The sequence below is a fragment of the Pipistrellus kuhlii genome, unplaced genomic scaffold, assembly GCF_014108245.1.
Source record: "Pipistrellus kuhlii isolate mPipKuh1 unplaced genomic scaffold, mPipKuh1.p scaffold_m20_p_3, whole genome shotgun sequence".
NCBI lineage: Eukaryota > Metazoa > Chordata > Mammalia > Chiroptera > Vespertilionidae > Pipistrellus > Pipistrellus kuhlii.
Genome location: NW_023425529.1, coordinates 71,257,353 through 71,270,983, shown reverse-complemented (window position 1 = coordinate 71,270,983; position 13,631 = coordinate 71,257,353). Strand labels below are relative to the sequence as shown.

General features: G+C 34.0%; 1 protein-coding gene across 1 annotated transcript in view; it reads right to left on the bottom strand.

The window, feature by feature from the left end:
- Positions 1-582: 582 nt before the first annotated feature.
- The window catches only part of LOC118729753 (leucine-rich repeat and IQ domain-containing protein 1), a 273,234-nt gene continuing 260,185 nt past the window's right edge, over positions 583-13,631 (bottom strand). The window contains exon 26 of the mRNA XM_045587773.1: positions 583-1,077. Coding sequence (XP_045443729.1) covers positions 935-1,077 — 143 coding nt within the window. The 3' untranslated portion in view covers positions 583-934. The remainder of the gene's footprint in view (positions 1,078-13,631) is intronic.

The following is a 13,631-nucleotide window of genomic DNA, read 5'->3' as shown; positions in this document are numbered from 1 at the left end:
GGCCTCATTGTCCAGAGAGTAAAGGTCTAAGGAGCATTAAATGTCAATGCAGCTTTCTGCACATTGTATTTACGGTGATATCACAGAGTATTAACTACACAATAGTAAGGGTTTAATAAAACTGGCTTGTCTTTTTAGACAACATATTAATGTTTAAAAAAATTATAAGGTTGTGCTCTGAAAATATTTTTAAACAATAATTTAAGGTACCATAATAAAAATTAAAATGATAAAGTATTTTTGAGTCAGTACAATAATTTTAATGAACCAGAATTAGTATCTACATTTCATAAGTAATAACAACATACATCTGAATGAAAAGTTACACATAAAATATCCAATCATTAAATTGATAAATATTTTAATTTTATTTTAATTTAAATGGAATGTATATTTTCTTAACATAACTCTAATTTATTTAAGATAACAAAGTAAAACAAAAAAAGGCCATTTTCATTGTCTACTTTTAATTACTTAATATATATTTATCTTTGAAGTAGCTAATTATAATGATCTGGTAAAGTAAAATGTATTAATATATTATTTATTAGTACTATTATATAAAGTGTCAATAAAATATAATTATATTCTCTTATGTGGATAGAATTATAACTTATTATTCATAACTAAAAATATCTTTAATACATAAATCATGAAATTTTTTTTAAAAATTGAATATGCAAATTCCATTTCAATAGTTCAAGAATTAATTTCTGGAGGCCATTCTACATGAACATAGCAACAACAGCAAAACTGCATTTTACAGATTGGAAAATATATAACTCCACCATAAAACAAAATAAAATATGGGTAAAAATGCAAATGAAATACAGTATAATAGACTAATAAAACATTGTGTCCAATTGGTAACATGAGCAAATATCCATAGAGTTCTTCAAAAGAAATAAAGTGCCGCATGCTGAAACTTGAAGAATTAATTTGAAGTTTTTGCCTTCTTTCTGCCACTTCCCCATCCACCACTGAGTTGTAGAGGATTGTCACGGAATGATATCCGTTCTTTCTTAGAAGGTCCTGCATTGGCTATCATTGGTGCAAGTATTCCTTTAATTGAAAAACCTAGACAGTGATATCAAATGTATACTTTCATTTAACTTGATCCAAATAACTTATTTAAGTAAGCAATGTATTTGTCAACAACATGCATTATAGAAGTATGTGAACTTTGAGTTTTAAAAAAGTATTGAGTTTTCATTTTGTTTGCAAATTAATCAAAGTTTTGCATGAATTATATTTAGGTTAAATAAAAGGAACTAAAGATTTATGACAGTTTTCTTGTACCTACACTTCAAATATCTCTGGTATTTCAAGACTATTATAGATAACATATCTTTTCAGTATACTTACATTTATTTATATTTTCAGAGTTTAAATTTTAATAATTGCTTATATTTTCATAAATAATGACCATCTTAAAATTAGCTTTAGAATTAACAACTGATTGAATTAACCACTTCCAGATAAAGAATTATTGATGAAATGAAAAGCATATTGGTGAAATGGAAAGCATATTAGATCCAGAATCTAAAAATATTCATGGGTTCTAGTCTGGCTGCATATGACACAGCTTTGTCATTCTGGATATGTCATAACCTCTGATCCTTGTCTTATAATTGAGGGGAGAAACCTGTGCATTACAGGGTTGATGTGGCAGTTGCCATTCTGATTATGCTGCAATAGGTGGTAAGGCCTGTGCTATAAAATAGAAGAAATTATTATCTACATTCAACAAATTAGAATTTCTCCAGAGAAAAGTAACAGAAATTGGTAGAGGTTAAAAACAAATAGCAGTTGAATGAATGGGATAGTTGATTAAGAATGTTTTACTGGGCAAGATCCCAAAACACTGTATCAAGAATACTATTGAAGAATTATGATCATCTGCTTTAAATCTCCCGAGGATTAAGCAAGCACACAGGACTGGGTGTGTGGGGAAAGGGTTTGAAAAGCAGCAGAGTGAAGCATTCCTCAGCTCCCTCAGTGCTGGCTTTAGGCAAAGGCTTAAACCACATGACTCTCCATCGCCATACTTTTGTGCTTTAAATAAATTTAGAGGGAAATTGTCTAATTCTCTTTTTTAAAAATACTTTTATAACTATATTTTTTAACATTTAAAAATATATATCCCAATAGATAGATTAGGAAACATTAGACTGTTTGTGGACATTAGTCTGTAATTTCAGGTTTGGTGCAATATAATGTTGAATATTCACTTTAAAAGTCAATTTTATACTGACAAGCTCTTTAAAAATATAGTATTACTTCTTTATTTTTAACCTTAAAAATGTGATTAGGAACACAAATACAAAGGAGTTTAATGAGCCTCTACAAAAAAAGAATATTTTACTTTTAGTCTACAAAGAGAACATTACCGACAGGCAGGAACAAAAAATAAAAGGTATTGTTTTGGGAATGGGTATGCTAGGTACGGAGAGGCTAATGCCTATGGCACAAGTCTCTAATAGAGTTAGAAACAGAACACAGACCAGGGGTTAGAGGCCTTCATAGCTGGCACTCCTGAAGGCAATCACCGCAGAGAGAGGAACAACTCGGAGATGCCAAAGGAGCTGGCTTTCCTGTACTGGCCAGATGTAGCCTGCATGAAGCTACTCCCTGTCAGTCAGTCAGTAGTCCTTTGTCAGATTGTAAGGACTCTTTCAAGCAGCAGCAATATTAAAGCAAGAATCTCCTAATGATAAAATAGTAGCCCCAAAAACATAAGAAATTATGCCAAAACTTATCTACTTTATGTTTACTAGTTACATATGGAAAACAAATTATTTCCAAATAACAAAATAGAATATACTAGTATACTTTGTTCTTTTTTAAGGAAAAAAAAAAAAAGCAAAACAAAACAATGTTACAGTAGTAAACCCTCATCTTGCCCCAGCAGTAAACATTCTTTGATAAATATACTGCATCCTGGATATCAAGCATGCATGTACACGAACACATTATTTAGGGAGAATGCTAGCATTGGAAGGATGGGGAAGCAGGGCGGTCTGAGAAATGTAGAGCTATCGGGACACATTTAGAATTCAGATATATTTACTTAAGAAAAAATAGATTAAAAAGAATACGTGGATTTTCAGAAATGGCTAACACAAATGCTGTGTTCCAATAGAGAAAGCTTAATTAATTTTCAGGCAAGCATAATTCAAGCATGGAAATAAGTATGTATTTTATAATATAATTAAATAAGATAGTTTATTATTGGTTAATATTTTTGATGAAATAATCTTACATCATTTAATGCCTTTATTCCTTCTATATATATAATATATATATTATCAAAGATGGCAATAATAGGTAAGAAGAATGGACAAAGTATTGAAATATGTATAGGTAACATTATAGGTTTCTAAAATAATTATTTCAAAAGGAGATCAATGGAATTACATTAAAACAGCTTTTATTTTTAGACAAAGTCCTAATTCTTTAAAAAAAAATTAAATATATTTTTATTATTTTGGGAGAGAGAAAGGGAGAGGAGGGAGAGAAAGAGATCAATGAGCTGCCTCCTGCATGCCCCCTACTGGAGATCTAGCCCACAACCTGGGCATATGACCTGACCAGGAATCGAAACAGCAACCTCCAGGACCATAGGACGGACGAGGCTCACCCAACTGAGCCACACTGGCCAGGGCTGAGGTCCTAATTTTTAACTATCTCTGCATTCTAAAGGGTTCTTTTTTGTTTTGTTTTTTGTTTACTGACTACATATTTACAGTATGGTACAAGTTTTTATTCCTAACACTGTTCTGTTATCTTTATTTTGAAGGTGTTAATGAATCTTCAAGTCTTTTTTTTATTTACCCACAATCTAACCCTATATTTAAAAGGCAGTTTGTGAATTTTCCATTGTTTAGTGTAATTCCTTCAGTAAATAATTATTATTATTTAAAAACCATATCATGTGATATTACAAAATAACTTTATGAACATTAGAAGAATATTTTTAGTGAAATGAAAATACTGTAGAAAACTAGTATTTAAAATTACATAAATAGTTATGTGAATGTATATATTTTTAAAAACTATATTTTAGATGTGATTAAAAGCTTTTATTGTTTGGCAATATGTAAATGAACAATTTGAGCAGTAATCAATATAGCTTATTCTTTCATTTGATTTTGTGAGATTCTTTTTGTTAATCGTATATATTTTTGAACTACCAGATGTATAGAAAATAAATTGAAAAGTAAAACAGCATATCTATAAAGGATCCACATATTGGCATTCATAGCAAAGCTATTACTTCATCCTATAATTACTCTAGAAATGAAAGTAGCAATTTGATTCTGTCAATGTATAATCATTGTAAAATTACTTACTCACATGAAAATACAATAGTTAGAGAATCTTGCCTCTAAAATTATTATTAAAGCTATTGATAGATCTGCTGATGTGTTCCTGGAATAAAAAGTTATAGCTAAAGGAACTGTGACATGTTTTGTTTTTTTTTCTCTCTTTCATGCAACATTATTGTTATAAATTTTATGCTTTTTAAACAGTCTGTTGCATATTTATAGGTGATCATGCACATGAACAATTGTCTCATATATATATATATATGCTGAAAGTATGTCTTGATAAGGGTGCTTTATCTTTGAAAAAGTCACTTCTTTGCCACATAATCTGTGTTCTGCTAAAGATTTGTTCTGGTCCTTTAAACTCTTTTTTTGTTGTTAAATCCTTGTCCTTTAACAAATGTCAAGGTCTATATATGCTGTGTTTTGATAAGTAATTTAATATGTAAAACGCTTTGAATGACTCTTCTGGTATGTATAAAAAAAACTTTGTTAAACAGGTCAAAATAGAAATTTCATGATGTAGAGTGATACGTCATTGGATTTTTCATTGATATACTCAACACTATGTGTCTGGACATAGAAAAAATTTCAAAGTCCTTGCCATATTGTATTGCTTAACAGCAGATACAGCATAAGTAAAGCATGGAGAGAAAAAAAATTCAGCAGTTTAATGAAAGTGACCAGAACAAATTTTTAGCAGCAAAGCGTTTATATCAATTTAAGTGCTATGATTGAGTTACACTTGCCCAGTTTGAGGTTGAGGTAGATATTATAGTATTCAAATAACGTTACTTTTTAAAGCCATTTCTATGTCCAACTTCAAGTAATAATGGTCATTTACAGTGAGCTTCAGGTAGATAGTTTAAAGTCTAACATTAAGGATGAAAACAAAGCAAAACAACAAGCAGGTTGCTTATATCATATCCAGATTTCCTCAATGTAATGTGGTGATATTGCTTGGTTCTTAAATTGTTCTCAAGCTTTTTCAGTGAATATGTTTTTTATATAATTTATAAATAGATTAATAAAATATGTTTCTCAAAATCCCAATTGGACAATGATATGTATAGTTATTTTTCTTACCCAACATTTAAAAGACATATAAATAAGAAAAGTTAGGTTTGACTCATTTGATAATCATAAAAATATCTGTAGTATTTGTTATCAATGTTAAAAATCACAATGCCTATTTTAAAAAAAATCAATATGTGTGACATATTAATTAGCTTTATCTAAGTGCATTTATTTTGAAAAATAACCCCTAAGGATGAAGGCTAATACATACTACAGGTGGTAAGAAATCTTATTTTGATAGATATTGTATAATTTTTTTCCTTTTGTATTTTGCCTATTTCTTGATCTTGTATAATAACTAGCATTCACATTTGATCTACAGTCTTCTTATAATATGCACTGATTTCCTAGGATTTATTACTTTTGACACACTACTGTGTTTGTGTCTTCTTAAGGATACCTTGTGGCTGTGTATACACACATAGAGATTATTAGAATGTGATGCTAAAAATGCTATTTTTTCTATAAATTCTGTGGTTCTTATATTAATATGGTTCAACACTTTTTTTCTAAAGAATTTTTTTGATTGATTGATTTTCAGTTATAAAATCTAAATAGGTTTTCTGATTTTTTTTTCAGAACCAAATGTGCCTAATATCACATGTTCCTTAAATTAATTAAAACACAAACTTCATTCGTACTTATTCTCTATAACTTAGGTTATTCCCAAACTAGTAGATAGAGTGCAGTGCTTCCTCCTCATCCAAAAGATGCCTGGAGTCAAAGATAGTACTTAACCACAAGGATTCCTTAAACACAAACCCTATGATACCACATTGGTTGACATGCTAACCAAGATGGCTACTACGTGACTAATGAGCAGGTGGTATAAACATATACAACCTGGATAACCTAGTCAAAGAGATCATTTATATCCTGGGTAGGACAAAGCGAGACATAGTGAGATTTCATTGCTACTACTCAGAGTGATGCGCAATTTAATACATGAATTGTTTATTTCTGAAATTTCCCATTTAATATTTTTGAACTGTGGTTGACCACAGTAACTTAAACCCTGGAAAGTGAAACCACAAATAATGTGAAACTACTGTATTTAAGCTTATAAATTAATTGGGAGTAACAAGTGTAACTCGATAAGAAGCTTGAATGAAATTTAACAGTTTATAAGCTATCTAGGCATTCAGTTTCTACTGAACACAGTTGGACCTAAAAATCAGGTCCTATGTCCCTTTTCTTTTGTCAGTTCGGGGAAGATCTGTTCCCAACTTCTCTAATCATTTTTCTTTTTTTAATTCTCTTCAGAACTCTTTTAAATTTCATTAAATTTACAACTAAGTGTCCATAAGTATTTGTAAATAGAGGATAATGGCATAAATAATGCTAATAATTTCCCCTTCATATGCATAGTTCTTTCATCAACCCAATTATTATACTATATTTTAATTTCTAATAATCTTGTCTTATCCTATTTTTCCCACATTAATTTGCCAGAGTAAATGTTTAGCAAAAAATATGTATCCTAAGAAAATTACAAAATGTTTATTACTAAGCAGTTATCTTTTGGAATTAAAAACCAAAATTTGTTTTTCAAGATCACTTGTGGTCTCTGAGAGCTTTAAATAAAAACCTTGCTTTTATTTACACATTCATTCACCATGTGTTTATTTAGTGCCTATTATGTAGCAGGCATTGTTCTATCCTGCATTTCAATAGAGCTGCCCTGTCAATTTTCTTCCATGTGCCAAAGAACATTAGCAACTATCATATTGTAGTTGCTTTCCATTGATGTTGTTCTCATAATTCTATCTTTACAACCCTCATGTGGAACTTGTATAAAATAAATACTTATTTTCACATTCCCAGTGAACACTTGTGGATAGGTTTCCCAAAAATTTTTCATGGAAACTTTCATTATCCCTTTTCATGCTTATTAGTTCTTAGCAGGGAGACATTTGGCAACAATAAACATGACTAGCCTGAGGAGTTGTTATAATATGCACTTCAATTTCCTTCATTTAACAAATGCATTTCACATTTGACCATACCCATTTATTTTCACACCATAGTAGCTGGTGTAAGAAATTGGTTTGAAAGCAATAACAACAACAGAAAGTCAGAGCAAAACAACTTATTTAAGAAAATGATCATGAAGGAAAAAACTAAAACATTGCATTTAGAAACATGATGCTTTCATCTATGATTAATAGGACATACATGGATCCTGTCCTCAAATATGGTAAAATGTGATGTTTAATAAATGTAGCTGACATGTGCACAAACATTTCTCGCACACAGATACAGTTGAAATTTGTTTCTGTTTTTCTGGATGATGTCAAGTGCTGGTGAAACTAACTACTGTTTCAGATCCATAAACATCATTCTATAGTTACTAATAACTTTTACTTAACTGTGTCTGGAATCATTGTGTTTTAAAAAAAAACAACACATATTTTATTGATTTTTTTACAGAGAGAAAGGGAGAGAGATAGTTAGAAACATTGATGAGAGAGAAACATTGATCAGTTGCATCCTGCACACTCCCTACTGGGTATGTGCCTGCAAACAAGGTACATGCCCTTAACCAGAATTGAACCTGGGATCCTTGAGTCCGCAGGCTGTTGCTCTATCCACTGAGCCAAACTGGTTAGGGCTGGAATCGTTGTTGTCTGTTTCAGATTGTGGAAATAGGCAGTGTCTGACTGTTAAAGGACATCAACCAACTCTGTAGTAGATTTTTACTATGTATCTATGAGAAGATGATTCCGCTGTCCATCTAAATATACCTTTGGTATTCCAGTTCTGGTTACTGGAATAATTTGGGGGCTGACATGTTAATGTTAATGTGTTTGTTTAATTAATTGTCAGATTTTGGGGACAAAATATCCAGACCTACTAATGCTGTATTTTTTAAAGTTCCTACCAAAAACTTGAGCCCAAGAAAAATCAGAGTAAACTGATTAATCCATTACAAAAATAGTCTCAAAGTTTTAAATTTGACATTAATAGAGACCAAGTCTTGCTTTCTGAGATGTAGCTCTAACTTCTATATTGACATGTTACTAAATGGGAGTACACAAAACTAAAAAGTTTTTTTGTGTGTGTGTGTAGCAAAGGTTTCCATCAACAAAACAAAAAGAACCCACTGAGTGGGAGTGGGAGAACATACTCACCAATAATATATCTAATAAGGTGTAAACATTCAAAATTTATAAAGAACTTATTAATTTAACACCAAACAATCCAATTAGAAAATGGGCCAAGAGCCGGGACCGGTTTGGCTCAATGGATAGAGCGTAGGCTTGGGGACTGAAGGGTCCTGGGTTCGATACTGGTCAAGGGCATGTACCTTGGTTGCGGGCACATCCCCAGTAGGGGGTGTGCAAGAGGCAGCTGATCGATGACACTCTCTCATCGATGTTTCTAACTATCTCTCTCCCTTCCTCTCTGTACAAAATCAATAAAATATATATTTAAAAAAAATTAAAAAATAAATAAAAAAATAAAAAAAAAGAAAATGGGCCAAGAACTTGAACAGACACTTCTCCAAAGAAAACATGTAGATGCCAATAGACACACAAAAAGATGATCAATGTCACTAATCATCAGATAAATGCAAATTAAAACCACAATGAGATATCAATTCACACCTGTCAGAATGGCTATCATCAATAAATCAACAAATAAGTGTTGGTGAGGATGCTGAGAAAAGGGAAACATTGTATCCTGTTGGCAGAAATGCAGACTGGTGCAGCCATTATGGAAAAGAGTATGAAATTTCCACAAAAAAAAGTTAAAAATGGAATTGCCTTTGACCCAGCAATTCTACTTCTTAGAATATAGTAAATAAACCTGAAATACTGATTTGAAAAAAGACATAAACCCATATATTCATTGCAGTGTCATTTACCAAGATTTGGAAGCAGCCCATGAGTAGGTAAGTGGATAAAAAAGATGTGGTATATGTGCACAATGGAATATTATTTGGCTGGGAAAATAAATCTTATCTTTTTTTGACAGCATGGATGGACCTGGAAATTATTATGCTAAGTGAAATAAACCAGTCAGAGAAAGACAAATACCATATAGTTTCACTTATATATGGGAGCTAATGAACACAATAAATGAACAAGCCAATCAGAAAGAGATTCATAGATCCAGAAAAAAGTCTGATAGCTGACTGTAGGGAAAGGGGTTGAGGGGCTGGATGACAAAGGTGAAGGGTTTAAGAAGAAAAAAGAAGAAGAAGAAAAAAATTCCTCATATACACAGACAATAGTAGGATGATTACCAGAGGGAAAAGTGGGTGGGAGGAGGTAGGAAAGTTGACTTAAGGGAGTGGGGTAAAAAGTTAAGTCTTTAGGTGGTAAACACAGAATATGATATGAAGATGATATATTATAGAAGTACACAGCTGAAACCTATATAATTTTATTAATCAATGTTAAAAAATAATAATCCCATCTAATAAAATAGTAATATGCAAATTGACTATCATTCCAACACACAAGCTGGTTGCCCCCCTATGTGGTCAAAGATCCTGCTGTTCCCATGTGGACACAAGATGGCCACCACAAGATGGCCAGCAGGGGAGGGCAGTTGGGGGTGATTAAGCCTTCAGGGGATGGCAGTTAGGGGTGACCAGGCCGGCAGAGGAGGGAAATTGGGGGCAAACAGGCTGACAGGGGAGCAGTTAGACATCAATCATGCTGGCATGGGAATGGTTAAGTGGTGATCAGGCTGGCAGGCAGAAGCGGTTAGGGGCAATCAGGAAGGCAGGCAAGTGAGCAGTTGGGAGCCAGCAGTCCTGGATTGTGACAGGGATATCCAACTGCCCATTTAAGCCTGATCCCACTGGGACGGGGCCTAAACGGGCAGCTGGACATCCTTCGAGGGGTCCCAGATTGGAGAGGGTGCAGGCTGGGCTGAGGGACAACCCCTTCACCCCTGAGCATGAATTTCTTGTACCAGGCCTTTAGTCTATATATAAAAAAGGCCTAAGTTTCCTTTACAACTGTACATCCTGAATGACCAGAATGACTGGTTAACCTGTCACTATAATGCGCACTGACCACCAGGGGTCATATGCTCAATGCAGTGCGCTTTGACCTGGTGGTCAGTGTGTTTCCACAGTGTAAGTGCTGCTCAGCTGGACATCAGTGGTGGTGGTAGTGGCAGCAGGCACCACCATCAGTGGTGGTGGTGGCAGCAGTCAGTATCCCTGACTGGGGCTCCTCCCCAGCCACCTGCCTCTTCAGCACTAGTATATCCCTCAAGGGAATGTTGGACTGCTGGGTTTCGGCTGATCCCAGATTGAGAGAGGGCACAGCCCTGGCTGAGGGATCAACTGTGCATGAATCCATGCACTTGGCCTCTAGCATATAAATAATATGAAAAAAATGTAGAAAAATAAAACAACAAAAAAGAGAAGAAACAGAGCCAGATTTCATCATATATAAAACAAAAATGTTTAATGTGGCCACAATTATTTACAAAATCTTATCCTTGCCTTATTTTTATCTGGGGAAAATATGTACCATCTAGAATAGAGTTGAAATTTGAATTTTTAAAAATGAAAATCTTATCGTCAATTTTCATCTCTTCAACAACAAAATTTTGCAATAATTGGCATAGATAGTTCTGTCACATAATTATTTTATTAGAAGATTTGTAAGCAAAATACCTTCATTTATAAGTATGCTAGTTAATCAAATATATGCAAGTTAATTAAAATTTAACATCAATAAATTTTTCTTAAACACAATTATATTATTTTACTCTCAAATTTATTAAAAGAGTTATTATGTGCTAATACCAATATTTTATTATCATCCATTGCTGTTCAATTCTGTCAACATCAGTTCACTCACAACTTTCCTGAAAATTCACACTGATGGAGCAGTAGGAATTTAAGTCTACTATGTCACAGCACTTCATAGTTACCCTTTCTTTTAATCCTCATTACAAGTCTGTAAGATACATATCACTTTCATTTTTAAAATATTTCATTTATATGTAGTTTCAGTCTATAATGAAAAATATGCATAGGAACCAGATTAAATATAACCTATAGTCTCCTTTGATCACTCTAAGTAACAGAAAATTAAGTGAAAATGTTCTTAATCATTCAGTGAAGAAATTATTGATTTGTGAATGTAATTTATGGAATATGAAGGATCAATTGGAAGTAGCAGAACTTCTATAATGGTCAAAATGCTAGAGATCTTGGAGCCTTGAAAAAGGGAAATTTCAAAGGAGTGGCAGAGATTTAGAGAGCACCAATGACAAATTGGGGAGGTAAATATAAGCAGCATCAGTGATTGGTATCCTATCTAGTAAAACAGGAATATGCTAATTGACCATCATGCCCTCACAAAGATGGTGGTGCCCAGAGCCAATAAAGAAGGAATATGCTGGCCGGGACTGGTTTAGCTCAATGGATAGAGCATCGGCTTGGGGACTGAAGGGACCTGGGTTCGATTCCGGTCAAGGGCATGTACCTTGGTTGCGGGCATATCCCCAGTAGGGGGTGTGCAAGAGGCAACTGATCGATGACTCTCTCTCATCGATGTTTCTAACTCTCTATCTCTCTCCCTTCCTCTCTGTACAAAATCAATAAAATATATTTAAAAAAAAAAAGAAGGAATATGCTAATTGGTGGCCACACCCTCAAAGATGGTGGCACCCACAGCCACAAGATGGCGACATCTAGTCCCCTCAGCCCTGCCAGAGCACCTGCCTCCAAAGTCCCCCAGTCCTCTCCGCTTCCCAATCATGCAGGGCTGGCCAGAGGTGCAGGCAAGCCTCAGATGTTGGCTGCCCAGCCACCCAGAGCCACCTGAGGCTCAGGTAACCAGGGCCGGCCAAGGCTTGTGCTGCTGGCAGTGGCAGCAGCAGAGGTGTGATGGGGGTGTCATCTTCCCCTGATTGCCAGGTCGCCTCCCACCCCTGAGGGCTCCTGGACTGTGAGAGAGGGCAGGCTGGGTTGAGGGATAACCCCTCCAAAGCATGAACTTTCATGCACTGGACCTCTAGTTATATTTATAAATGAAAATAAAATGACTTTTTTTTTTTTTATGATGCTTTACAGTTTGAAAATCATTTTTGTAACTGGATGAAAATTGTAACATGGCAAGAATTAGGAGGTAAAATTCTGTGTGTGTATATATCTATCTATCTTTTTGGCCTGATATTTTATGTTAAATTATAAGTTTATAGTTTAAGTAAAAAACTTGGTAGTAGAAAAATGCCACATAATTATAGAAAATAGACAATATTTCTCATCCAATCAAGTTTCCTAACTGAAGGAGTAGTGAGAGGATAGATGGTAACCTCAGGTGTGGGTCCTCCCACTTAAAAATTAACAGGGAAATTACATCTTTGCATTGGATGGAATTATTATTAACTAGAGGTCTAGTGCACAAAATTTGTGCACAGGTAAGGTCCCTAGGCCTGGCCAGTGATCAAGACCTCCCTCTGAGGGGCAACCAGTGGGATGATTGGGGGTGGCACCCCCTCTGGCACCTGCCTTGGCCCATCTGGCACTGCCACTCACCAGCCCTGCCCCCTGCTGCTGCCACCAGTCCCCTCCCTCTGTGGGGAAACCTGTGGGGCAATTGAGGGGGGGATCCCCACTGGCACCTGCCTTGGCTTGCCTGAGGCCTGTGGGCTGGAAGCAGCTCCTACATTGAGCATCTGCCCCCTGGTGTCAGTGCATTTCATAGCGACCAGTCAGCCTGCAGTTTGGTCAATTTGCATATTAGGTTTTTATTATATAGGATAGTTTCACAGAGAAAAATCAAAGCTATATTACATAAGATAGTGCTTATATTTTTGAAATACAAAAATAATATATATCTTTTTATTTTGAAAATAAATTTAACCTCTACTTTTTAAAAAATTGCAACATTTGCTATATTAGGCATAATTATAAGGTATAGAGGTTGACCATATTTTTTTAAAGTTTAGAATTTTTAATATTTAATTGAATTTGAAATGATCTCTACAATATAAAAAATACCTAAGATATATTAAGTGCTTAATAAATGTTCATTGAACAAAACAGCCACTAATAACTTCAAAGGTAGAATTTATTCAGGGTGCATTTAAAGCATTATTAGTCTTAACTTCTATTTATTAAAATTCTATAGCACATCAAAAATATGTTTTTTGCCAATCGGACAAAAATAGCTATAGTTTTTATTTACTTACCATGAAAAAAAAGTAATTACCTACCCTTATTGCTTCAAAGTGACTTTTTAAAAAATC